Raw genomic sequence first — 24,963 nt, 5'->3', positions numbered from 1 at the left:
TACCACATACATTACCATTCAGGTTCCAGCCGCACCCCATACCATCGCTTTCCTTCCTGACGCTAGGGGCGGTTTAGGTTTAGGTTGAGGTAATGACACACCTTAAGTTTCGTCCAGCGGCCTGACGTCACGCACCAGGTACATATATATGTTGGAAGAAGCCACTGGAGCCCCGCAATCAGTCTCGCAAGACTGAAGGAATACTCCGCCGAAAAGGCTCCGATTTTCAACTGCTGTAACTGGAATATAGTCTTCAAACTTAGGTCTTTTGGATCTTTTAAGGGATTCTTATTCCGATCCTTTCTTATTGAGTGTATTTCCGGAGCGTAACGTGAAACGCAGCTCCCTCCTTTGGTGTTCTTTGCGCAAGGATACAGGTCAAGTCTTTAGTTTCGCCAAAACCGGTTGAACAGAGGAAGAGCGCACCTGTGAGAAGAATAAGGCGCCTGTCCGCGGAAGGTCTTTCCCTCGGTGAATCTCTGAACTTTGTGTCACAAAGCCTATCTCGGACATTTTCCGAATCGGAGTACATTTTTCCAATTTAAGCATGAAGTCGTTGGTCGTGCTGCTGGTCGTGGCTTTTGCAGTGGGCGCATCGGCTCAGTGTGAGTATTTTGGTATTCCATTTATTCTTTTGAATCCTTTATGTAAATTATTCGTTTTTGTCCTTGAACGTGTCGCTTAAAGGTTAAGCTATTTGGAGACCTCGTTTATGTAATTGCTTTGAATTTGACATTCAAATAATTTTAATAGCCTACGGGAACTCTTACTAATACACCGTTTGCAGCCACACCTGGTGTATGTTGGCGCAACAAATTTTGGCTGTTAGATTTATTTCGAATTACTTGTTTGAATGCATTTAAAACGCATAACTCCCCGGTGTGGATTTCGCATGTCCACTGTAAATGGAATGCTTGATATATTCCCGGATGTGTACCTGGTTCAGTCTTAAACCGACCAACGCCCAAAAACACCCGAGTGCGCCATTGAAGTCCCCTGGGCTCTTCCCCTCTAAACAATAACACCGCAGTACCTGCGCCGCTTACGCTGCTTCGTTCCTCAGGAATGGGCGACTTCTACCAAATTTGCTTATTTAACGGCATAACGTGTCTTCATTCTATAGGCAAGTGTGAGTCTATGAAGTGGGCCACGTGCGACGGGACCCCATGCGAGTGTTTCCTTCTGGTCGGCAATGGTGAAAAACAACCTCTGAACTGCTCTGCCTGTAAGTATATATATATATATATATATATATATATATATATATATATATATATATATATATATATATATATATATATATATATATATATATATATATATATATATATTTTTTTTTTTTTTTAATTCATATTTATTTATTTTGTGGGGTCACAGTATTGTCACTGTCTGGATTCAGTGACACCGCTACAGTGGTGCTTCATGAGGAAAGGTGGGCCTGTTTCACTGTAACCAAAACACACGCGTCCAATATCACATTCAGCTTGAGCCTCATGTTTTGTTCTGTTGTTCGTAAGAAGTCGGGTTCAGTGTACTGGACCCCAGCAGCATAAGCTAAAGCTGCTCCTTATACACTATCTTTACTAAACATGGAGTAGTGTTAGAAACAGGTCAGTTTTGGCGTCAGCGTGGCACTTACGGTGGCGCTTCCTCTCTCCGCAGTGATCCCCAAGTGCTTCCTGATGAAGGCGGAGATGTACCGCGCCCGGAAGGGTCTGTCCACCCGCACCATTGGTGGCAAGCCGGTGGAGACGGCCTTCGTGGACAACGACGGCATCTACGACCCCGAGTGCGAGTCCAATGGCCTGTTCAAGGCCAAGCAGTGCAACGGCACGGAGGAGTGCTGGTGCGTCAACAGCGCCGGGGTGCGGCGCACGGACAAGGGCGACAAGAACCTGAAGTGCGAGGAGTTGGTGGAGACGCAGTGAGTGAAACCCCGATCCACTCGGCAGTAATGGGGCGCAGTAATGTAGAGCTGAGGTCCCACAAACCAGAGGGCCGTGCGCTCAAAAGCCAGGGCTGAGTTCAGCAGTCGAGGAGGCGTTTTGCCTTTCTGGGACTCTTGCCTGGTGAGGCATTGCTGCTGCCCTTTGGGGGGTGGGGGGAGGAGCATTTCCATTCATTTGTTGCTTGAATATTAAGTGGCTCCTGAGATTGAAGAATTGGAATCCCCCCCAGCATTAAAGCTCAGTTTATTTCTGTGTAAATTGTTAAAACACATGCTTTCACTCTGACAGAAGAATTAATATCAATGCATTTGATACTTTTTTTACACAAGTAATCTTGGTATCCTTAGCAGGATGTTGAGGAAAGTAATGGAATATTTGGTCTTGTCCTTACTGAGGCTAAGATGGCTCTTTTGAAGGCTTAATAAGTAAACTGTTAGTTGCCACATGGTAAAAGAGTCTGGGCTATCAGGGTGAAAAGGGACTAGTGCACCAGGGACTTGGTCTGTACACCATCTTTAATGCTTTTCACTCACCCCCGCAGCTGGGTGCGTTTGGAACTGAAGCACAAGGAGACATCAGCCGATGTGGATCCTGCTCAGCTGAAGAGGTGGGTTATTTTAATCATTTAATCTGTCCCTGAATCTTTGCAAAGGAAAGGCTTCGTTTATTTACCTTTTTTCCCCCCTGTTTGTGCAGTGCCATTGCCGATGCCATTCAGCAACGCTACCAGCTGGATAAGAAGTTCGTGAGTGACATTCAGGTTAGCATTTTTGCCTTTATGGGTGGGCAGGGTTTATACCTAGCACTTGAGGATCCTTGAGGAAAGTTGCTGTAATTACTGACACGGAGACAAATGCTGCCTACAACAGTGAGGTCAGAGCCTTGTGGAGATGCCTTGGGAACCTGAATCGTGTGTTGTCAGGGTTGGAGGGCTGTGTTGTGCCTTTGAATTATTTGGGGTGGTGCACAGGAGAGGACTTGGAATGGGCTGTGAATCTGTCCTCTGGAACAGCCTTGTCAGGGCTTTGAGACCGCACAGCTCCATCACTGGGGCTGACAACCAGGCCATCATTTGAATGTGAATTTGTGTCCTTTTTCAGTATGACAAGAATGCGCGTCTTATTGTGGTGGACGTTAAGAAAGACATCGGTGACAGGAAGGAGGACCTGTCCCGCATGGCCTACTACATGGAGAAGGATGTAAGTGTGCATGTGAATTTTGGGAGTGGAGGTTGATGGGAATGAGATCTAACAAGCAGAAGGGATTGACTCCTCTAATTGAAACTGAGGAAGGCCACAAGTCATTATTTCCCTTCTCCTGCCATTTGTAGGTCAAGGTCCTGCCCCTCTTCAAAGAAGAGCTGAAGTTTGAACCCAGTGTTGCTGGCCAGAAGCTGCAGTTTGAGAACATCCTGGTCTATTATGTGGATGAGAAGGCCCCCACCTTCACCATGCAGAGACTGACCGGGGGTGTGATTGCCGTCATCGTTGTGGTCATCCTTGCAGTTGTTGCAGGGTTGGTGGTTCTGGTGAGTAACTTAACTGCAGTTAGATCCTGCACACACATTCCTTGTGGGACAGAAATGTTTGAAAAAGTTCATGTTTTGTCCTAGTGAGAAGCAGAAAGGCTCAAGACCTCAATGACCTTGTGATTACTGAGACCTCATGGTTTCTGTTACAATGATGAGTCTTGGTGCAACTTCCTGTTGAAACTTTTTTTAACCTGCTGAGACTGAGGAATTTGCTGCAGGTTCTAAGTTAATAAGTGTTCAGGCAGTGGTAGGTTAAACAAACATTCTGTAACTGAAGATTCTCTCCCCCCCCCCCCCCTCCTTTTCCAGTACCTCGCCAGGAGACGGGAACGTGCCAAGTACGAGAAGACACAGGTGAGTTCAGTTACACTTTGGGAAAGACCCTATGAAGATGATTATGATTATAACCTGGCTAATGGTATAGGGTTCAAAATATAGGTTCACAGACTCAGACAAACCAAAGTTGTCATCCAGCAGTCAATGGCAAATTGATGTGCAGTTTGTGTTTTTTTTGGGTGAGAAGAGACCCTCTTTGGGGGAAAGAAATGGAAGTCCAAACATGACACCATTGATGCTACCCATGCTGTCTAAAGTCAGTTAGCAGGGGTTTAAACCTTCAGGCCACTGGACCACTGACCTGTATGAGAACTGGAACAGCTGTCCTTTGGGTGTGAGACAGAACAGTCATTCCAGTTTTAAATGGAGTTGAGTAGTACAGTGGTATAATTTCAAGGTTTAAACCCCTGGAATGACTGTTGGTCCCTAGGATGGTTCTGAGAAAATGAAACCCAAGAGGGGTGGGGGGGTGGGGTGCTTGGCTGGCTGTACCAAGCTTTAAGTGCCATTAATTTTAGTAAGTATCTGATGTTTTCACCCAATATTTCCTTGAAGTTAATTTTCACTCTGACATGGTCCATAATGCTTACTTTACTTCAGGCTCCACTGATTCATATGCCTTAAGTGAGGAGGAACAGGGAATTTCTCAGAAGGATCTCTGTGGGGCCTTTTATGGACTGTTAACATTGTCCCTTCTGCCTTACAGGTCAGGGAGCTGGACGAGATCCAACAGTCTCTCTCTTGAATCCTGATGCTGCTGGAACTCGAGTCCGTTTCCTGGTATGAGCTGAAGGAGGAACTGTCGCGATGGACCGCGAACACCCGTGTCACTCATTCACAAAACCTGTGCAACCAGCAGATGAAAGCATTATTTTTCTTTAATGCGGGTGCAACTTGTGGGCTTACCACCTTGCTGCAACGCATTTTCCAATGTACTGTGGCATTCCCAAACTATTTATGAGCTGAAGACTTTCTTGAACTGGTTTGTGAGATAATGCACTAGTTACAAAACCAAGAAGTGATGTCCTTTTTTAATGCATTTGCCATTAATTGTTTTAATCTTTTTTTTTTACATGTATTTTAGATAGAATGGTGTCCATCTTTGCTTCTTTGTGTATTGATTTAAATGGTTTGTAATAAAATGTCTAAATTTAAACCTGTTCTGTGTGTCTGCTCAATGGCAGTTGCCAAATGTCAGTTTTATTTTAACCATTTTCACTGGTTGATATGTCAGTCCTGCCAGTAGGATGAAATTCAGAAATATTTGTTTAACTCAGTTCGGGTCACCTGTTCTTCCAGAAAGAACCTCTGTGACGTTATATAAACTAAAATAGGGGGTTGCGTGCTTTAACCAAGGTGAAGGTGCCAGATCAATTTCTTGAAATTTCTACACAAATTCAAACGTACTGTTTCAACATCCTTACCAGAGTAATTGTAATTTTATGTTCAATTCCTTTCTTGCGTCAAGTTCGTTGGCGTTAACATTGTCATGCCTGAAATTTGGTAGCAATTTGCACAGCAATATTTTCTGTCCTTCCTATGCATGGTTTTCTTGAATTATGCATTCACACCGTCAGCACTACTGGAACTGGTTATTTGACTATCCGCACATTAGTATACCTGACTGAAACGGAAAATATTTTCTTACAAGATGAAGCAGCTGGCATTTAACACTCGGTCGGATTCAGCAGCGTTTAAAACGAATACAGTGCACATGTGCGATTTATTTTCATCAAAGCAGAAATGACATACAAGTAACCGCGTTCCAGGCTTCTGTATTAACACACCTTGAAATAGTTTCATGTTGATTCGCTCTGTAGTACAGTGCGCAGCTTTGCAAGTGAAATTGGCACGACGAACGCACGCGCGTCCTCAGTTTCCCCGGCAACCCTGGCTGCGTCTTGCGTTTCCCCGGCGCCGCGCCCCCTTCCCTTTGACCCGGCGCTCGCGCTCTGGCGGGAGATTCCAGCATGGCGGTGCAGCCCAAGCAGAACCTGTCCATGGACAGCGCGTCCGAGCATGGATTCCTCAACTTTTATTTCTCCATGCCTGAAAAACCCGACACCACCGTACGGCTGTTCGATCGCAACGACTACTACACGGTGCACGGCAAAGATGCGGTTTTCGCAGCGAAAGAAGTTTTTAAAACTAATGGAGTCATCAAAAACTTAGGCTCTGGTACGCCTGGATGATGGATAGCTAACATTCATAGCTGCTAGCTACCTAGCTAGACAGTTCACTGGAAAGATTTCTAGCTAGTTAGCTGGATTTTCTGCCTGGAGTATGGCTTACTAGTTAGCTGTTTAGCTAGGCTGTTAGCTGTACGGGTTGCAAATACTTTGAATGAATATCATTGAGTTGACCTATGCTAGCGAGCTGGTGTGACTAGTGTTGTTGTTATTCCTCCTAGCTAATTAGCCAATTTGCAACAATTTGTAACAATTTAGTTATCCCTCTAAGCAGCGAATAAATCGAGTAACTACCTACAGTTGATTGCTAGCTAACTACTTGTTCGTCATATTAAGCTGGCTTGCAAGTAATGATTGCCAGCTAGGATATGGCTGGGACGGTGAAACGCATGGATGCTGCTGTTAGTTAGCCAGATAACATGCTTGCATTCGAAAAACGGCATAAATATGCAGTAATAATTAAGATACCAATTTTAGCTGGTGCATGCAAACAAATTCTGCATGCGGGCCGGCGCGCGTGTGTGTGTGTGTATTTCTGTCGTATTTTGTGTTGTTCTGATGTCTCTGGCCCCTCTGTGTGTATGTAAAGGGAACAGGAAACTGGAGAGCGTGGTTCTCAGCAAAATGAACTTCGAGTCGTTCGTACGGGACCTGCTCCTGGTGCGGCAGTACAGGGTGGAGGTGTACAGGAACAAGGGCAGCAGCAAGGAGCACGACTGGCAGCTGACGTATAAGGTGCTGCAGGGAGGGAGGGGTGTGTCTGTGTGCCTCTGCGCGTGCATGTGTGGTTTGTAGGTGGTGTATGTGTGTGGTGTGTGTGTACGTACATACATGCGTGCGTGTGTGAGACTACTTGGATGGTGTAGTTGACGAATATAAAGGTCACTGGCACTTTCTCCCTCTCTCGCCACTGTGTCCCTCATCCTTCTCTCTCCTTCCTCTTCTCGTCCCTCTCTCCTCTCTCCATTCCCCCTTCCCTCTCCCTTTCTTGTTACCTTTCTCATTGCTGTCCGTTCCCATCCCCCATCCTGCTCCCCATCCTCACTCCTCTCTCTCTGTCCCCCCAGGCCTCTCCCGGGAATCTGACCCAGTTTGAAGAGGTGCTGTTTGGTGGGGGCGGTGGCTCGGGGGCAGCGGCGGCAGGCGTGGTGGGCGTGCGTCTGGGCTCGGGCGACGGCGGCCAGCGGTTGGTGGGCGTGGGCTACGTGGACTCCACCCTGCGCAAAATGGGGGTGTGCGAGTTCCCCGACAACGACCAGTTCTCCAACCTGGAGGCCCTGCTGGTGCAGATCGGCCCCAAGGAGTGCGTGCTGCCGGCAGGGGACACTGCTGGGGACATGGGCAAGCTCCGGCAGGTAGTAGAGCCACGCATGCGCACACACAGGTGCATACATACATACATACACAAACATACACATGCACCACGTACACCACACACAAACATACATCCGCCACATACATCCTGCACATATACACACATACACATACACATACACATACAACACCTATTGCCCATGCATACACACAGAAATAATACCTCCCTTACCTCAGACAGATGCACACACACCCACAAGTGCTCACTTGGCCAAACATACAGAGAACACACACATATGTAAATTCAGTGTTACTTGTGAGTGCCTGTATGTGTAGGATCGCTCAACCAGGGGGAGTATTTTGTGTGTCGGTGTGTGCACGCGTGTGTGTGTGTGTGTGTGTGTGTGTGTGTGTGCTTGCCTGAGCCTGTGTGAATTTGCATGTGTGTTTCAGGTGGTGCAGCGCGGAGGCATTCTCCTGTCAGACAGGAAGAAGGCGGAGTTCAGCACTAAGGACGTGGTGCAGGACCTGAACCGGCTGCTCAGGGCCCGCAAAGGGGAAACCGTGTCCAGCGCCGCCATGCCTGAGATGGAGAAACAGGTCAGTCAGTCGGGACAGAGAGAGGCCTCATCAGACCCAGAATGGGCAGAGCTTATCATATAAGCAACTTGCTGATTTGAACCAATCATAGTGTATAGCAATGGAGAGCAGGCTTTTTATTGGTTAGTGTAAGACTTAAAAAAAACTTCCATCTTTTTCTTCAGTGTACACCGTATAATCACAAAAATATGAAAATTATGATTGTCATTTTTTATACTTCATACAAAAGTATGTTTGTATACATATATACGCACACACACAGGGCTGTCGTGATAACCACAAGCCATCCGCAGGTAATGGCAAGCAACCGCACGTGCACACGAGAAACCATTTCGGCTGAGCAAAAAAAAAAAAGATTAATAGTTTCTCGTGCGCATGAAAGACTTGGATAATTTTTTTTTTCTCATGTCCCCTAATTTTTTTTGCTCATGTCCCTTTAGGGGCTCTGTAGATTTAGTCTAAACAATTTGCTTTATTTATTTTCGTTTGACAGTTTATGGCTAGGCTTAATTCTTTTTTTTTTCATAAAGGAGAAAAGGCGTGTAGCCTACCTTGCTTTCTTATTGCGCCTCATTGCCCTTCTGTGTTCTGCATTTAACAATAAACAAGTACCGTAAAACTTCCAATAATAGCTGAGTCTCCAATAAACGCAGGTCTCTTATAATCGCCGGTATGTGCAACCCTTTCAGTGAAATAAACGCCTACCTCAAATAAACACTGGGGAAAATTATATTTATTTTTCATGACTATAAAACAAAAGAGCAGTGGGTTAAAATGCTTACAGCAGTCCTATTTATTTTTTGTGGCTAAAAAACGAAATAACGCAAACAAATTTTTTTTTACATTAGGCTAAAAGAGGTCATTTTAGTGAATTCAATTTGCCTTATGCATGTTCATCTGTTCACGAATTAGATTAAACATAAACAAAACAAGCTGTCTTTCGGATCATGGTAGCCTAAATTCACAGTGATACTGCTGTTCTTACAGACTGTGCTCTTCCATCATAGGTTGCAATGACAATGTTTAGCTTACTTTATTAGTGATTCCTGTTTGATTTGCTACCAAAGAGCGCTGTATAATGTTTGTTAAGTAGGCTACTTGGGGGGGAAAAAAAAAACATGGTGAATTATCCTGGTCAGTTCGGCTACCAATAACTTGCAGAAGCCAGAGGGCTTTAGGTGCAATAAACGCAGGTCTCTTATTATCGCCGAGTCATCAATAAATGCAATAAATGTCTGGCGTTTATTGGAAGTTTTACGGTATTTAATTTATTTTAAAACTGTTTCATCTTTTTCATTTAAAAAGCAACAATATACCTAATAACAGCCTAACAATAAAGCTTATTTGTATAGCACTAAAATCAGGATAAATGAAGTAATTTGCAAAAAAAAAAAAAAAAAAAAAAAAACGGTGGTAGTACCGCATATCACAGTGTTGAGCCACCCTAAATCACCGCAGGGGAAATTCCTTCACCACAACAGCCCTACACCACACACACATTCCGACACAAGAAATGTTCATGCAGAAAGACACATTCATCAGTGCAAACATTTTACCTTATAAGTATCATAGCCTAGTTATGTTTACTGTGAACTCACAGCCCTATGTATTAGCAAAGTGACCGCGCTACATGATATCACTCACTTTTAAAATGTTCCACGGGAAGTGACATCAGGGTTTGCTCTTGTTGCGTTTTTCCCAGGTGGCCATGTCTTCCCTGGCAGCCGTCATCAAGTACCTGGAGCTCCTCTCGGATGAGGCCAACTTCGGCTCCTTCCAGATGACAACCTTTGACCTCAGCCAGTACATGCGGCTGGACAACGCGGCCGTCCAGGCCCTGAATCTCTTCCAGGTGAGAGGTCAAAGCCCCCGGCCTACGGAGGCCAGTCGGGTGTTTTCCTGCGTTTGTGGCCAGAGCATTTGAGCATTCCCCTTCGCCACTGCCCCCCCAGGGTTCCCCGGATGATGTAACGGGGGCACACTCTCTGGCTGGCCTGCTGAACAAGTGCCGTACACCTCAGGGCCAGCGCCTCGTCCACCAGTGGATCAAACAGCCGCTCATGGACAGGAACAAGATCGAGGAGAGGTGAGGGCGTCACCCGGGGGCGGAGCTTTGCCTCCCCCATGCACAGGGGCATCATGGGAGATGCACAATATTAAAACGCACTCGTTCAGTTTGTTTCATCACAGGAAAACCTGTGAATGATTTTTTTACAGCAGACAACTGAATATGGCTTTAAAGTGAAATTAGTTAAAACTGTTCAATTTTTACCATTCTAATTATCACAGCCAGTAGTTGACACAGAAAGTTCTGAGTTATTATTTTGCAGAGAAAAAGTTATGAAATCTGCCAGTTAACATGCAGTATATCTGTTTCTACATTTTCAGATGTTTTGGCCTTGTTGAATGTGGTACTTGTTAGGCATGGCAGTGCATTAGTAATGTAGGTGAGATACAGATCTGAAGTTGAGGAGGTCTTCCTCCAGCTCAGCACAGCAAATACTGGGGAGAGGTCATAGGTCAGGAATGAGGGGGACAGGTCATCCGTTTCTGCTTGTCCCATCTTAGCTAACCTAAATTTTGGCGTTGCCAAAAAAAAAGTGCCAACCCATAACACAACTGCATTGCAGCTTTACTGCTGTTAGCTCTGTTTTTTTCCATACTTTCTTTATTTATTGACTTATTTCCTCCTCTTGCTTAACAAAGTCCCTGTCCTTTCCTCTAATTCTCAGCTTTCTGTGTCACCTGTCTCCATGCCTGTCCTCGCTTTCTCTCTCTCTGTCTCTTTTCTCTCTCTCTCTCTCTCTCCCTCTCTCTCTCCCTCTCCCTCTCCCTCTCCCTCCCTCCCCCCTCCTCCTCCCTCCCCCCTCCTCCTCCCTCTCTGATGAGTCAGTTTGCCTCAGGGCAAAAAGCTCGCAATAGCCACCAGATTAGAGGACACAGCTGAAACCAGGCTGTGTGTCGTAATTACAGGCTACAGGAACTGGCAACTTAACCTCTGAAGGGCACCATGTGTCCACCATCACTGACAGATTACATAAAACATTATCAGTGCTGAATTTACAATGTGCACCGTTGTGTGTTACTTACAGTGGTGGTGGACAGATACGTCTTATTCTGCACAAAACCAGTAGACAGGTTGCCAGCTATCACTGCTATCAGTCAGGGTTCTGTGACATCACCCAGTGGGGGCGGGGTTTGTTGTTTTTGTGTGACTGGAAGGAGGCATGAATGGAATCATGGGAACTTGGCTGTTGTGATGACTCAATGAGGCTGTGAACACAGACACAGGACGTTTATGAATCCTCCCCCCACAACTGTCGTACTTTCGGTTGGGTGTGTCACTTGAAACTGGTCCAGACAACCCCCCACCCCCCAACCAAAGCTGCTTGGCTCCAAAATAAAGTTGTGACTCTTAACCAGTTTGTAAAGTCCTTTTTTGTCTGTTAAGCGGTTTTGAGGAAGCGGAGTTCCCCTGTTTCAGGGCATCACGCTCAGCCAGTCAGTGTTGATAACCATAATATTATTGTCCTCTTACACGAGGAACGTCGCCTGTTCCGTGTGAGGGGAGCAGCATGCACCTGCATTTTCGAGCAGACACGTCTGTCTGCACCGCGTTTGAAATGTGGGTCACATGATACCCCAGTGTGCGGGGTGTGCCTTTCAGAGGTGTGTGGGGGAGAGGATGAGTTTTGTTTTTTTTACTTTTGTTCTAGGTAAATATTTAGATATGCACCACAACAAGCAAGCAGTTTTGTTTTAGCAAACTTCCCATGAGGCAGCAGTTAATTCTGTCTCTCTGTGTCTCTGTATCAGTTCTGAAATGAATGTAATGATCCATATTTGCAGTAGGTAAAAAAGCAGAAGTGGACCAAACGCCAATGCGTTTCAGTATGACATGGTGTAATTCACAGTGAGCGTATATACAGATCTGTACACATATGCACATCTCCTGTAATTCTCTGAGAGGAAATAAAAACCTTTCCGTGTCTGTTTCAGCCCCCCCCCCCCCCCCCCCCCCCATCCTCGCTCTGTGGCAGGATGATACATTCCCCTCTCTTCCTCTCTCCCTATCATTTATCTGTCTCTCTCATCTGTTTCTTTCTCTCTCTGTCTCTCTCTCCTCCCACCTCTCTCCCTTTCTTATTTGTTTATCTGTCATCTCTCTCTCTCTGTCTCTTGCTCGGAGACGTGTTTTTGCCCGGCGGTGTCAGGATTGGCACACAGTAAGAGAGTGCGTCACGGTCTCGTGATGAGGGCCGCATCACAGGCCCCTCGGCTCCTCCCTCCGGGGCGGTGATGTCACGGCGGTCATGTTAGCACGCGGAGGGGCAGGTCTGGGCTGGTAATGAGGGAGTTACTCATCCTGCAGGGGGAAACCCAAGAATGGAGAAAAGGCCATAATCTTCTGGCTGAGCAGCCAGTCAGCATTCTCTCTGAATCCCAGTCCAAAGTCTGGGCTGTGTTCAGTAGTTCCAAGCTCAGTGTTCAGTACTGCTGTGTTCCCACTGTGTTAAGTGTTCGGTAGTGCCGCGCTCAGGTGTTTTACTCTGTGTTCGGTTTGCCATCTTAAGTAGCGCTCTCTCCTAGTTGTGCTCTGTCTTCAGTCACACTGTACTGTAGCGTGTAGCGTGGGGAGTGTGTAGTGTGAGGGAGTGTGTAGTGTGTTTTGGCTCTTCTTTAGTGTTAAGTAATGGGGCAGCAGTGTGGTTTGTTTTAAGGGAACAGAACTCATAACCCAAAGGTTGATTCCCTGCTGGGGCGCTGCTATTGTACCTTTTGGAAAGAATTAACCTAGAATTGCCTCAGTAAACGTCTAGCTCTGTAAATCGGTAACATGTAAGAATTGCAGTTATGTTAGTCTGGATTAGAGTGTCTGCTTAGCAATGAAATATAAATGTAAATGCAGTGCTTTATTTGGGCTGTGCTCAGTGTTCATCGGCGCTGTGTTCAGCATGGCTGAGCTCAGTGTTGAATCGTACTACCTGTGAGTTATCTCATGGGCTGTGTTTCTGTGGGACACTTTTAAAATGCTTGTCATTTTTCCTCACACTGTCTTCCCCTCCAGCAGCGTCCTAATTCATACACACCTCAGCCACTTTAACCTTGCATCGAAGGTGTGCGGAGGAGGAGGGGTTAAGCAGGTGTAGGTCACCTGCAGGTGCGGGTGTGCTGTCGTGTTCTCGAGCTGAGGATGCTGGCCTGCCAGGGGCGGGCGTAAGCAAACACAGAGGGCCAGGATATCTGGCCACTTGCGACCTGCATTGGCCCCCGCTGGAGCCAAAATGGCGGCCTTGCTGTTGTTTCCCACAGTTCTGGCAGAGTGTTTTTATTGTGCTCGTGTGTGTGCATGCGCACGAAATTTCTCAGGGCAAGCATTTCCTGCCACGCACAAGGTGTTTCCAGCTTTGACACTAAATCTAAACCCGTTTAGAGTGACGCATTTTTAGGAGTTGTCTGATTCTAGATTTTTTTGCAGCAGTGTGGTATAGTGGTAAGGAGCAGGGCGTTTAACTGAAAGGTTGCTGGTTTGAGTCCCTGCTAGGGCACTGCTGGGCAAGGTACTTAACCCACAATTACCTCAGTAAATATACAGCTGTATAAATGGATGAAATTGTAACCTATGTAAGTTGCTCTGGATGAGAGCATCTGCTAAATGACAATAATGTAATGTATTATTACTTATTACAGTGCTGTAATTGTGTTGGCCAATGAACCACACATAACACCACAGAAGGAGAAATAAAATAGTAATGATGTTATTTTTAAAATGAATCGCAGCCCAAAGTACTGGAACCAGGAATGAGCAAAAGCTACCAGTGGTGTGGGAAGCATGCAGAAATTGACCTGAGTTTCCATCTGGATGCCAACCACTAGAGAAGACAGTCTGTGAGGACCAGCTTTCAGGAAGGCCACCCGGAAACACTGCACGTGGACAGACGCCATCTTTCAGTGTCGTTAAAATCAGTCTCCCTCCCCTGGGGGGCCACATGCGCCTCATTACCTGGGCCTCGTTCCCCTGCGGGACCCTTCCACACACCGCCACCTGTCACCCCCTTTTAATCCCGCCTCCCGGGAACAAATCAGCCCAAATGACAAACGGCTAAATGCACACATTCTGGTGTGCAGCTCTTCCCAAAGACCCAAGCCTGTGACCCAGAGGTTGCTAGTTCATTTCACAGGTGGGGCACAGCAGTGGTAACCCTGAGCAATGTGTTCAGCTGCTTCAGTGAACACCCACCTGTGTGAACGGATGAAATATCACTCTGACACTCTGTTTAAGGGCGTCTGCTAAGCAAATAGTGGAAATGTAAGCCTAGGAAAACACAAGGTGTAATCTCTAATCAAGTCAACAAAAAAAAAAATACACTAGGATTTTACGAGAGCTATCCAGAAAAATGTAGGAGCTGTTTTTCTCCTCTCTGATCTGGAAGATCTGTTTTGTTTGATATGAGATGTGTTTTTTTTTTCCTTGCCAAGGTGAACTTTCAGTGTTGACGTTTGACCTGATTACAGAAAGCAAAGCAGCATTCCAGTCATTTCTCCCTCGTTCTGTGCAGCAGCTAAGGGGCTGACGGTCACTGTGCCTGCACTCAGCCAGTGCACGGAGGGACAAAGCAGCAAATGCATCCAGTACCATTTCAGTTCAAGTTCATTTCAGAGCTCTCAGCAGAGAAGGCCATCTCCAGACGAAGCGTGCTTGTTGCTTTCTGCATTTACGGGCTCAAAATCTAAATCTTAAATTGACCCAGACTGTTGCTGTGTCCTTCTACAGACAGGCAGATTGATTGAGCGTGTGAGCTTTTAATGTGCTTGATTTTTCGGTAACCAGTGCATCCTCCGAACAAGACGGTGAAGGCAGTAAACAGACAGCAGCAAGTAAGGTTCATCTGTTTTTCTGTGCAGTATGCAGTAACTGGATCAAGAGAAGTGGGACTTGTGACTTTAGCAATTGGAAGAATAAAAGGCATCATTAGGTCTAGTTAGGCAGGGCCTGGTTAGGTAGAGCTCGGTGAGGCCTTGACAGAGGCGGCTTGCAGTGTCACTGGATACTTCGGTTGCTCTCTGGTGCCTCTGAAAAAGAGTTCCTGTGAGAGGCGCGGCTAGTAACCACGACGACACACGGTGGGATCACATTTCACTGTCCTCAGAGATACAGGATATCAGGATCCCAGCGTGCTGTCTTACTGGCAGTGTCCTGTTAATAATCAGCGTGACGCTCAAGAGGCCGATTGTTACACTGTCGTGTTTAGCGAGAGGAAACTTTTTTTTTCCCTTTTTGGTTTCGGTGTGTTTTCATTCTGCCCAGGGGCTGAAATTAATGATTAAACCCGAGCGGTGTTTGAGAGAATAAACGCATTTACCTGTCCTCTTTGGTGTCAGCTGTTCACCTGGGGTCAGCACTGGTGTAGAGGTGGCAATGGGGACTGTTCACACCTTTCCTAAACACACCCAGGCAGAAACATGCCAGCGAGAGAAAGAGAGAGACGGATTAATGGCCTGTAAAGGCAAACTGAGAGAGGGGTTGCGAAATGTTATATTTATAGTGTTTATTGGGGCAGGATTCTTTCCCTGACTGCACTGCATTATGGGAGCTGCCTTACCATGAGAAGCTGAGGTTGAAGTCAGGGTAAACAAACGCATAGAAAAAACATGGCGGGAATGATGCAAGGATAAGGATGGTCGCCCTCCCTTACGACACACGTACACCTGTAGACACAGGCACATGCACACACACCTGTAGATACAGACACACACACACCCCTATCTCAGCTTGTCTCCTGCCTCTCTTCTAACTCTAGTGGCACTGGAAGTCTTCTCTCATGGCCTTTAGCTCTTTATATGATCTAGTGTTCCCTTTTGTACACACAGCTTATAGTTTACATACTTCCCATTTAAACATCTGGATATTTACTAAAATGGTTCTCGTTATAAGTGCTTTGGGTTACAAGTCCAGCTGCCTGGCCCTTATACCATCCTACTCAGACCAGCCTGCTGTTCACATCAATACAGGCTGCATAACCTCACTCCCAAAGCACCCGTGAAGTTTCAGACCTGCTTATGACAGCTGACACAAGCTGTCACAGTGCAGAGCGAACCACAAGACAGGGAGTGAGTGAATGTTGACATGGCCCCTTTCTTGGTGGTTACGGGAAGCTTTAGCAGGTGACTTTCTGGGAGGAATATGTGGCTTTGTCTCCACCTCAGGGCCAGGACTTGAGTCCTTGCATCACCTGTGGAGGGCAAGAGGGGGTTCTGCAGGTAGATACAGCGAAAAGTGCTCAGGGGTGGATGTGGAGTCTGTGTCTAGCGGGGGCGGGTACATTAACACGTGGAGAGGGGGTGAATCTTAGCCCACGCTCCGGGTGTCTGTGTAATTCTGCGTCTACAGCAGAAGCTGCAGATAGTATAGAAAGTCTGGGAGGGAGATCTGTCCTGTGTGTGGTGACCCTGCAGCTCATAGTAGTGAGCATTGTGGACCCATCTAGTCAGCGTATATCTACGCTTCCCCCCCTCCCTTAGATCTTCGTCCCTACTGCCGCCCACGAGTCAGGGCCTCTTTGTTGCCGGGAGTTAAGCGGTTACGCTCTCCATGGCAACGGTGGTCATGGTTCTGCCCAGGAGAAACTAGTTTTTTTTTTTTTCCTCCTGCATCTCAGGTGGCCCCTCCCGGGATTAGGTCACGTGACCTCATTTGGTAAACAAAGTGAAGAATGCGCAGGTGAGCCCTCACCTGGCCTGTGGTATCGCTGGCTTCAGCAGTTTCACGTCACGCACCGAAAAACCCGGTCACCTACTCCCTTTCTCTCATTGTGTGTTTCTGACCGCATATGCTGCACGCACACAATTTTGTGAGTGCTTCTTGACGGCTACAACAGCAGTATCCTCTCAGTCTCCAGCCCTAGCTATGAGTGGGGTTAAATGTATCCACTCATTTATGATCTTAGTTTAAAAAATGGCTTTTAGATGTTTATTATTTCCACACATACACACGCTAGATCTCCTGGGCCTTGACAAAAAGCGCACTGTATGAAGGAAGATCTGTAAGTGTAATTGTGTAGTTGATTATATACTGAGTCACTTGTTTGTGCATTTGACAGGGTCAGGTTTGTGAGTTATAAGTCTGAGTTAACAGATAATGACTCACTGCCACCCTGTGGTGTTCATTGGTACTGCAGCCTGAAGGTGTGTTGGCTCATCATCCTCAGGTTGAGTGTTGGTATGAAGACTTTCCTTCCTAGTCAGTCCTGTAACCTGCTGAATGAGTTTTTCCTCTTTACCTTTAGCTGGCCTTTTTGCCCCTTGTGGAATGAATAAAGTCCTGTTGTATTTTATGTCTAAACCTGCTGTTGGTCTACCTTTTAATTTTGCTTTTTCTCTTTAGCACCTTATTTCTCTGTCTCGAATGGCACCTCTTGTCTCGAATGTTTGCTCTTTTTCTTGTCCCTGTAGTCATCTGCCTTTAATGTTACTGTTTGTAATGCATCTCTCCCTTTCTCCCTATCTGTCTCTCTCTTGGGTTTGGTCTGTCTGTATCCTTGTGTTTGTTCGGCATGGGTGTCTGCTTCTGTTTGAATGTGGTTTGTGGTTTGTCTTCAGGTCTGTCTGACCTTGGTGTGCGTTTTATGTTTGTTCTTTTCTGATGACTCAGAGCTGTCTGTCTGTCTGTCTGTCAGGCTGGACCTGGTGGAGAGTTTTGTGGAGGACTCGGAGCTGAGGCAGAGTTGTCAGGAGGACCTGCTGCGGCGCTTCCCGGACCTCAACCGCCTGGCCAAGAAGTTCCAGCGGCAGAGCGCCACCCTGCAGGACTGCTACCGCGTCTACCAGGCCGTGGGCCAGCTGCCGGGCCTGGAGCTGGCGCTGGAGAGATACAGCGGTGAGGGACAGCACATCACATTACACTCATGTAGCAAACACTCTTAGCTAGAGTGACTTCCAGCACAAGAGAACAGAAGTGTATCCATTTAAGTTGAATGAGCAATAGTGTCAGACCAGGGTAACAGCACCCCCAGACCAGTGAGTATGAGCACAACACCATTCAACACTATCACAAATTAACTTGTGCAACCTGGCTAGACAGCCTAGACACTAAGGGAAGCCAAATACACACAAACTAGCACACATTACAGTCACTAGATCACAGATTCCAAAACACATTGCGGTAGTACACGTAAAATAAAAAGCAGGTAATACAAGCAGGTGTTAGGGGACTGAGGTGGAACTGAGATGTAGTCTGTAGATGTGCGTCTTCAGTCTGCGTCAGAAGACGGCCAGTGATTCCGCTGTCCTGATCCCCGTGGGGAGTTCATTCCATCACTGAGGGACCAGTACAGGCAGGTATCGTGGTAGGTAGGAGCGACCCCATCAGGATGGGACAGTCAGTTGCAAAGCATAGTGATTCCCTTTACCCAATCGGTAACACTGTAGGGAAATTCTTAGCTCTGCAGCTGAAAATATAAGAGAATTCGGGAAAGATCCCAGCGAGGGCAGAAGACGAACTGAGTGTGAGAGGGAGTGCAATCGATGCAGGACATGTGGGCAGGGGTTTTGGGTGTGAGCAGGACAGATTCGTGCAAGCGCGTTTTAAGATTATCACGCCCTACATGGGCAGGTCCATGGGACTGATTGGGCACACACCACTGACTTCACTGGACAACAGCGTTTTTATTTTTGACTAGTGCAAGCTCCCCTCTCGTCTCACGATCGAAAGTTAACGGCTGCCCTTTTTGCCTTTGCATCTCAGGAAGCCACCAGGTCCTCCTCAACGCAGTGTTCATCTTACCTCTCAGAGACCTCATCACCGACTTTGCTAAGTACCAAGAGATGATCGAGACAACGCTGGATATGAATCAGGTCAGTTGGCCCTTCCCTCTCTGCCCCTTACCTCTCTTTACCCATGGTGCATTGCTGTGTGCGTGTGTGCAAGGGAGTTTGTGTTGTGTGTGGTGACACTTAATACCAGCAGGAACCGCTCCCAGACGCTGTCCGCAAATACAAATTCCAGGTGCTGGTGTTTCTGAAGCAGCTGAAGTTTCCACCCTTAACTTGGTCAGCCCACCTGAGCACATGCAGGAATAACCAGCATGAACATCTAACCCTCACTCTCTCCCACACTCTGCTTCAGCCAGGCCAACTCCAGCACGATGTGTGAAATTGTTTTAAACTTCATTGTCTGGACGGTAAGAAGATAAGAGCAGTATAAAAAAACGCAATACAGTAAAGCAGACTGCCTGTGCTTTAACCTGTCCCCCATCATTACACCGACCAGCAGACAGGTTGCTCAGGAACACCTGGTCTCTAGAAACCTATAAACTCTAGAAACCTAGAGTAACTGACATTGTGTGATTGGTCAGTGTGTTGTGCTTTGGCATGTGTTGTCATGGTAATCGTTACTGGGCGCAGCAGGCTGCAGTGTTAGTTCCATAGTCCGGGTTCCGTGTTGTGTGCTGACTCTGGCGCCCCCTGGTGTGCAGATCGAGCACCACGAGTTCCTGGTGAAGCCGTCGTTCGACCCCACGCTGAGCGAGCTCCGGGACTCCATGGACCGCATGGAGAAGAGCATGCAGGCGGCTCTCAGCGGCGCGGCCCGGGAGCTGGGTGAGACCCCTGATCTCTGACCTTTCACCCCTCCCCCACAGCACAAAGGTGGCGGGTTCTGTTCACGGGTGCTGCACTCGTGTTGCACCCTGGGGAACAGTACTTAACGTAAATTGTAAAGTGTAAAGATACAGCTGTGTGCACTGAGAAGACCTCAAATGTGAACTCGATCCAGGCATCCCCTGTGCAAAATAATAATGTAACAACACTGAGATACCATTTAATTTATCATCATAACAGTTCTTTAAGATAATTCTGATAGGTAAGTGACATCATTAATGGTTTGTACACCTGTCTGTCCCTCTGTCTGCCCGTCTGTTCCTAAGGACTGGAGGCGGGGAAGACTGTGAAGCTGGAGTCGAACGCCCAGCTGGGCTACTTCTTCAGGGTTACCTGCAAGGAGGAGAAGAGTCTACGCAACAACAAGAAGTTCACCACCCTGGACGTGCAGAAGAACGGCGTCCGCTTCACCAACAGGTGGCGCTCTCACATAATACACCTCCTCACCTACACATGCGCGTGCACACACACACACACACACACACGCACGCACATACTCTCATTCTCTCTTTATCTCTAACCCCTACTCCACACGCACACACACACACACACACACAGACACTCACAATCACTTTCATCCTCTCTTTATCTCTAACCTCTACTCCACACACACACACACACACACACACACACACACACACACACACAGCGTGGAGTCATGGACAGTTCAGAATAAGCTCAGTGTCACGGGTCAAAGGTCACCACCACTCAAACTGAGGGCTGCTTCTCTGCCCTACAGCAAGCTGAGCTCCCTGAATGAGGAGTACACCAAGAGCCGAGAGGAGTACGAGGAGGCCCAGAACGCCATCGTCAAGGAGATCATCAGCATCTCCTCGGGTGAGGGAATGCCCCAGTCAGTGCCACAGTCTGCATGTAGTTATATTCACCGCTTGCTCCAAAGGTGGAGAGCTTGGTGAATAAAACAACATGCTCAACTGATGAGGTTCCACAGATGGGGTTTTGGGAAAAAGTATCAATAACATTTGTTACCTGCAAACTGGTAATATGAAGAAATGTTAACCTGACTGAAAGTTAATGTTAATGCCTCAACGTTGATGATTCTCTACATTACTGATGAATGTGGTGTAGGGGGACAGGAAGCACAGGGAGGGAGGGAGACAGGGGAACAAGTGGGACAGGGAAGAAGAGAGAAGGAGAGGGAGGGAGAGAGGGAGGGAAAGGGAGGAAAGAGAGAGAGAAGAGCAAAAGGGAAGGAGAGAAAAGGCAGAATTATACAGGAAATGAAGTATTAATTTGTCATGAACAGTGACAGTTTGCTGTCATTAATCATGCTGTCATTAATGCCAGCATTTCCACAGGTGCAGTAAGAATCTGACAGTCTGTGTAGATTCCTATTTAGCCCAGGAGAGTTTGTGTATGTGTATATCTGTGTTAGGTATATTTGATACAGATCTACCATCCTTCAAGAGCATTTGAAGTGGGAGAAAGCGGGGTATTGGGTTAAAAAGTGCCTTTAAAGAGCCTGACCTGGCAGTGAACTCTCCCAAACGTCCTGAAATGCCTCTGAAACGTCCTGAAACACACGGGTGACAGAGAGAGCTGGGATCTCTGCTCCTAACCGTGACGCCCCCCCCCTCCCCCACGCAGGGTACGTGGAGCCTCTGCAGACGCTGAACGAGGTGATTGCCCAGCTGGACGCGGTGGTGAGCCTGGCCGTGGTGTCCCACTCGGCGCCCGTGCCCTATGTGCGGCCCAGGGTGCTGGAGAAGGGCTCGGGGCGGCTGCTGCTGAGGGGGGCTCGGCACCCCTGCATCGAGGCACAGGACGACGTGGCCTTCATCCCCAACGATGTTAGCTTCACCCGCGGAGAAGAGATGTTCCACATCATCACCGGTGAGGGGCTACGTTTTACACACACACACACACACACACACACACACACACACACACTTATACATGCACACAGACACAAACACACTCACAAACACGCCAATGAAGCACACACACACACACACATACACACACACACACACACACATAGACTGACCAACACACAGACACATCAATCAAGCACATAATAAACACAGACACTTTTGTGCATGCAGACTGCACACATCTCTCTCACACACACACACACACACAAACACAAGAAAAACCTGTATAAACAGCCATGCACATACATGCTCATACCAAACGCACACACACAAACACACCAGCGTTAATCTATTGTTATAGCATTTCACTGGAAGTCTCCTTTCCTGCTAGTGTGCCTCCACCTCTGAATGTATATTTATTGATTTAGTGGATTTGAGACAATGATGTGTGCATGCATGAGCGCATGTGTGTGTCTGTGTGTATGTGCACATGCGTGTGTGTGTGTGTTGTGTGCATGTATTTGTATATGTATAAAGGTATCCACACACACTCTGACGGCCTGCCTGCTGTATAATGACATGGCTTTCCTCTGACCTGGCAGGCCCCAACATGGGGGGTAAGTCCACCTACATCAGGCAGGTGGGCGTGATTGTGCTGATGGCGCAGTTGGGCTGCTTTGTGCCGTGCGACGAGGCCGAGATCAGCATGGTGGACTGCATTCTGGCGCGTGTCGGCGCCGGAGACAGCCAGATCAAGGGCGTGTCCACCTTCATGGCCGAGATGCTTGAGACCGCCGCCATCCTCCGGTAAGGGCTGGGGGTCAAAGGTCACTCAGATTTGCCACAGGTCACTGCTGAACTAACTGGCTTTGTGCACTTTTCCTGCCTTACATATATATACATCAGCTCTCCTGAGCAAAATAGGAATCTGCATAGACTGTCGGATTCTTACTGCACCTCTCATGTGGTAACACTGTCAACAACAGCAAACTGTCACTGTTCAGAAGAGGTTTTCACACCTATTTTATACTTCTGCTTTTTCTCTCCTCTCTTGCTTTTCATCCTTCCCTTACGTTGTCCTCCTCTCTTCCTCCCGCCCCCTATACCCCCCTGCTCTCCCTCTCCCTCCCTTTCCCCTCTCTCCCTCCCTTTGTCTCTCTCTCTCTCCCTCCTCCTTCCCTTCCCTTCCCTCCCCCTCTCCTCAGCTCAGCTACAGAGGACTCCCTGATCATTATTGATGAGCTGGGTCGCGGCACGTCCACGTACGATGGGTTCGGCCTGGCGTGGGCCATCTCTGAGTACATCGCCACTCGCACCAAATCCTTCTGCCTGTTCGCCACTCACTTTCACGAGCTGACCGCCCTGGCCCAACAGATCCCCACCGTCCGAAACCTGCACGTCACTGCCCTCACCACCGACAGCACCCTCACCATGCTCTACAGAGTCAAGAAAGGTGTGAGAGAGGGAGACACACACACACACACACACACACACACACACACACTACCCTGACCACTGACAGCACCCTCACCATGCTCTGCAGAGTCAAGAAGGGTGAGAGAGAGGGAGACACACACACACACACACACACACACACACACACACACACACACACACACACACACACACACACACACACTGCCCTGACCACTGACAGCACCTTCACCATGCTCTGCAGAGTCAAGAAGGGTGAGACACCACAAAAACCACACGCAGACATTCAGCACAGCGCAAGTGCAAAGAGTTGTTAGTTGAGTTTAAGACTGAGACAGTTTTTTTTTTTAAGACCACTCAAATCTCTGTTTCATTCTCTTTCTCCCTCCCTGGGTCAGGGGTGTGTGACCAGAGTTTCGGGATCCACGTGGCGGAGTTGGCAAACTTCCCAAAGCACGTGATCGCCAGTGCCCGGGAGAAAGCCCTGGAGCTGGAGGAGTTCCAGGACGTCGCCAGGGCGGGCGAGGAGGACAGCCCCGAAGCCAAGAGGCGCTGCTTGGAAAAACAGGTAGGAGACGCATGGGGGAGGCGGCTCCAGGCGGCTTCACACAGACCTCCTGGGTGTGGTTCTGTGCTGCTAGGGCAACACCCAGTGCTAGTAATAGGTGAGGTGAGGCTGATCTGAACCAATCTTACCGTTTTGTAGTGAACAGCAGTCTTTCGATTGGTAAAAATTCTGTGATTGACAGGTCCTGGTAGCTCCACCCATGAGGGTGTTTTGTGTCCTAAGGGATGTGATCTTCCATCGTAGTAGCCTTATGTCCAGTGTTCAAATCATAAATGCACAGCAAGCAGGATTAGTGGTTTAAATGTCCTGGATTTGTGTCAGATTTGTCATTTTTAAACACGCCCACAAAGAGAATCTTGTCTTGGACATGCAGTCAGATGCTGGTGCTTCCAAAAATAATAGTACAGGCCGCTCCTCCTTTGGTATCATGGAGCCAAACTGTGTGAGTGTGCACACGTGTGTAAAGGTATTACCATCTCAGGAGCAACATTTGAACTTCTTACAATTGAAAATAATTGGATGGACATGTAACGATTTTCGTGCTTAGCTTTGTGCTTCTTTCAGTTTGTGATTCTTTCTCTTTTGTGTGTTTTTATTATTTGGAGGAGGGGGAGAAAATAATAGACGCCTTCTTGGCCAAGGTGAAGGCCCTCCCGGCTGACAGCATGTCTGACCAGACCATCAAGGACGAGCTGAAGAAGCTGAAGGCGGAGGTGCTGGCCCGCAACAACAGCTTTGTGAATGATATCATTTCCAGAACCACAAACACTGCTCAAAAAAAACACTAAGACTAATATCTGCACTCCTGCCCCCAGCAGCTATCCAGTCCAGTCCAGTCTGATCCAGTTTACTCCAGTTCAGGCCACTCCAGTCCAGTCTGGGGCCGTGTGTAGTGTAGGTAGTGTAAAGTATGTTTCTCGATTCTGTTCCATTTTAGAACAGTCAGTCTGTTTTATATTTCTGTTCCTTCCGGCTTTGCTGAAGTCTGTCACTCAGGATTTGATTAAGCCATCACTGACTCTGCTCTGTGCACACCTTATAGGAATAAAGCTCTTTTTGTTGTTGTACATTGGCACGTGTTGTTTTCCTTTTCAGTGCATTGGCATTATGATTTTGAACAAACATATTTACTGTGTATTGACAAAGAAAGGCAGTGATTGGACTAGAATGTAGGCTCCACATGGTGTATGGTCAGTAGGCACTTATGTCTCACTCTGGGGTAATGGCAATCAACAAAATAAATATACTTCAATAAAAATAACCAAAATACACCTTCCTTCAATGGCATTTTGGCTACTAATGATTTGGTTGATACTGATTAGCTATCAGCATCAGCTGTGCTGGTGCCTGCCTGTGAGGCCACTCTGCTCCCAGGTCCTAAGGCCTCCCAGGTTTTGGGAGACAGCCAAAAGGGCTGACAGCAGCCCAAAAAAAGCCCTTTCCAGTACTACACAACCATTCCTATTGCACACTTATAATATTTTTATTTTAATTCTTACTGTTTCTCAAAATTATAGTGAAGCCACTGTTTGTCACATCTTGACAGGTG

The 24,963-nt window shown here is 47.3% G+C and overlaps 2 protein-coding genes across 2 annotated transcripts; both read left to right on the top strand.

Annotated features, from left to right (window-relative positions):
* The first annotated feature begins 496 nt into the window (after window positions 1–496).
* On the top strand, window positions 497–4,972 carry LOC118779902 (epithelial cell adhesion molecule-like). Its single transcript, XM_036532227.1, has 9 exons — window positions 497–605; window positions 1,124–1,225; window positions 1,663–1,924; window positions 2,491–2,556; window positions 2,646–2,709; window positions 3,050–3,148; window positions 3,280–3,477; window positions 3,790–3,834; window positions 4,523–4,972. The coding sequence occupies exons 1-9, from the start codon at window positions 548–550 to the stop codon at window positions 4,559–4,561; spliced, it is 933 nt and encodes a 310-aa protein (XP_036388120.1). The 5' UTR covers window positions 497–547; the 3' UTR covers window positions 4,562–4,972.
* An 814-nt stretch (window positions 4,973–5,786) lies between these two features.
* msh2 (mutS homolog 2 (E. coli)) lies at window positions 5,787–24,425 on the top strand. The gene is made up of 16 exons (XM_036532276.1): window positions 5,787–5,994; window positions 6,595–6,740; window positions 7,073–7,360; window positions 7,773–7,919; window positions 9,622–9,771; window positions 9,872–10,005; window positions 17,597–17,796; window positions 18,664–18,773; window positions 19,394–19,517; window positions 19,844–19,994; window positions 20,317–20,414; window positions 21,186–21,431; window positions 22,015–22,219; window positions 22,618–22,865; window positions 23,245–23,414; window positions 24,020–24,425. Exons 1-16 carry the CDS (start codon window positions 5,787–5,789, stop codon window positions 24,200–24,202), a joined length of 2,808 nt encoding a protein of 935 aa, XP_036388169.1. The 3' UTR covers window positions 24,203–24,425.
* The last annotated feature ends 538 nt before the right edge of the window (window positions 24,426–24,963 follow it).

Source organism: Megalops cyprinoides, chromosome 1 (assembly GCF_013368585.1).
Source record: "Megalops cyprinoides isolate fMegCyp1 chromosome 1, fMegCyp1.pri, whole genome shotgun sequence".
Taxonomy (NCBI): Eukaryota; Metazoa; Chordata; class Actinopteri; order Elopiformes; family Megalopidae; genus Megalops; species Megalops cyprinoides.
This window is presented reverse-complemented; position numbering and strand designations above follow the sequence as displayed.

Bases quoted from the DNA above. Each gene is read 5' to 3' on its own strand.
- LOC118779902 (XM_036532227.1), top strand. From the start codon at position 548: ATGAAGTCGTTGGTCGTGCTGCTGGTCGTGGCTTTTGCAGTGGGCGCA. The intron at 1,925-2,490 runs GTGAGTGAAACC...TCACCCCCGCAG, and splicing joins GAGGAGTTGGTGGAGACGCA to CTGGGTGCGTTTGGAACTGA. The intron at 2,557-2,645 runs GTGGGTTATTTT...CTGTTTGTGCAG, and splicing joins GATCCTGCTCAGCTGAAGAG to TGCCATTGCCGATGCCATTC.
- msh2 (XM_036532276.1), top strand. From the start codon at position 5,787: ATGGCGGTGCAGCCCAAGCAGAACCTGTCCATGGACAGCGCGTCCGAG. The intron at 6,741-7,072 runs GTGCTGCAGGGA...CTGTCCCCCCAG, and splicing joins ACTGGCAGCTGACGTATAAG to GCCTCTCCCGGGAATCTGAC. The intron at 7,920-9,621 runs GTCAGTCAGTCG...CGTTTTTCCCAG, and splicing joins TGCCTGAGATGGAGAAACAG to GTGGCCATGTCTTCCCTGGC.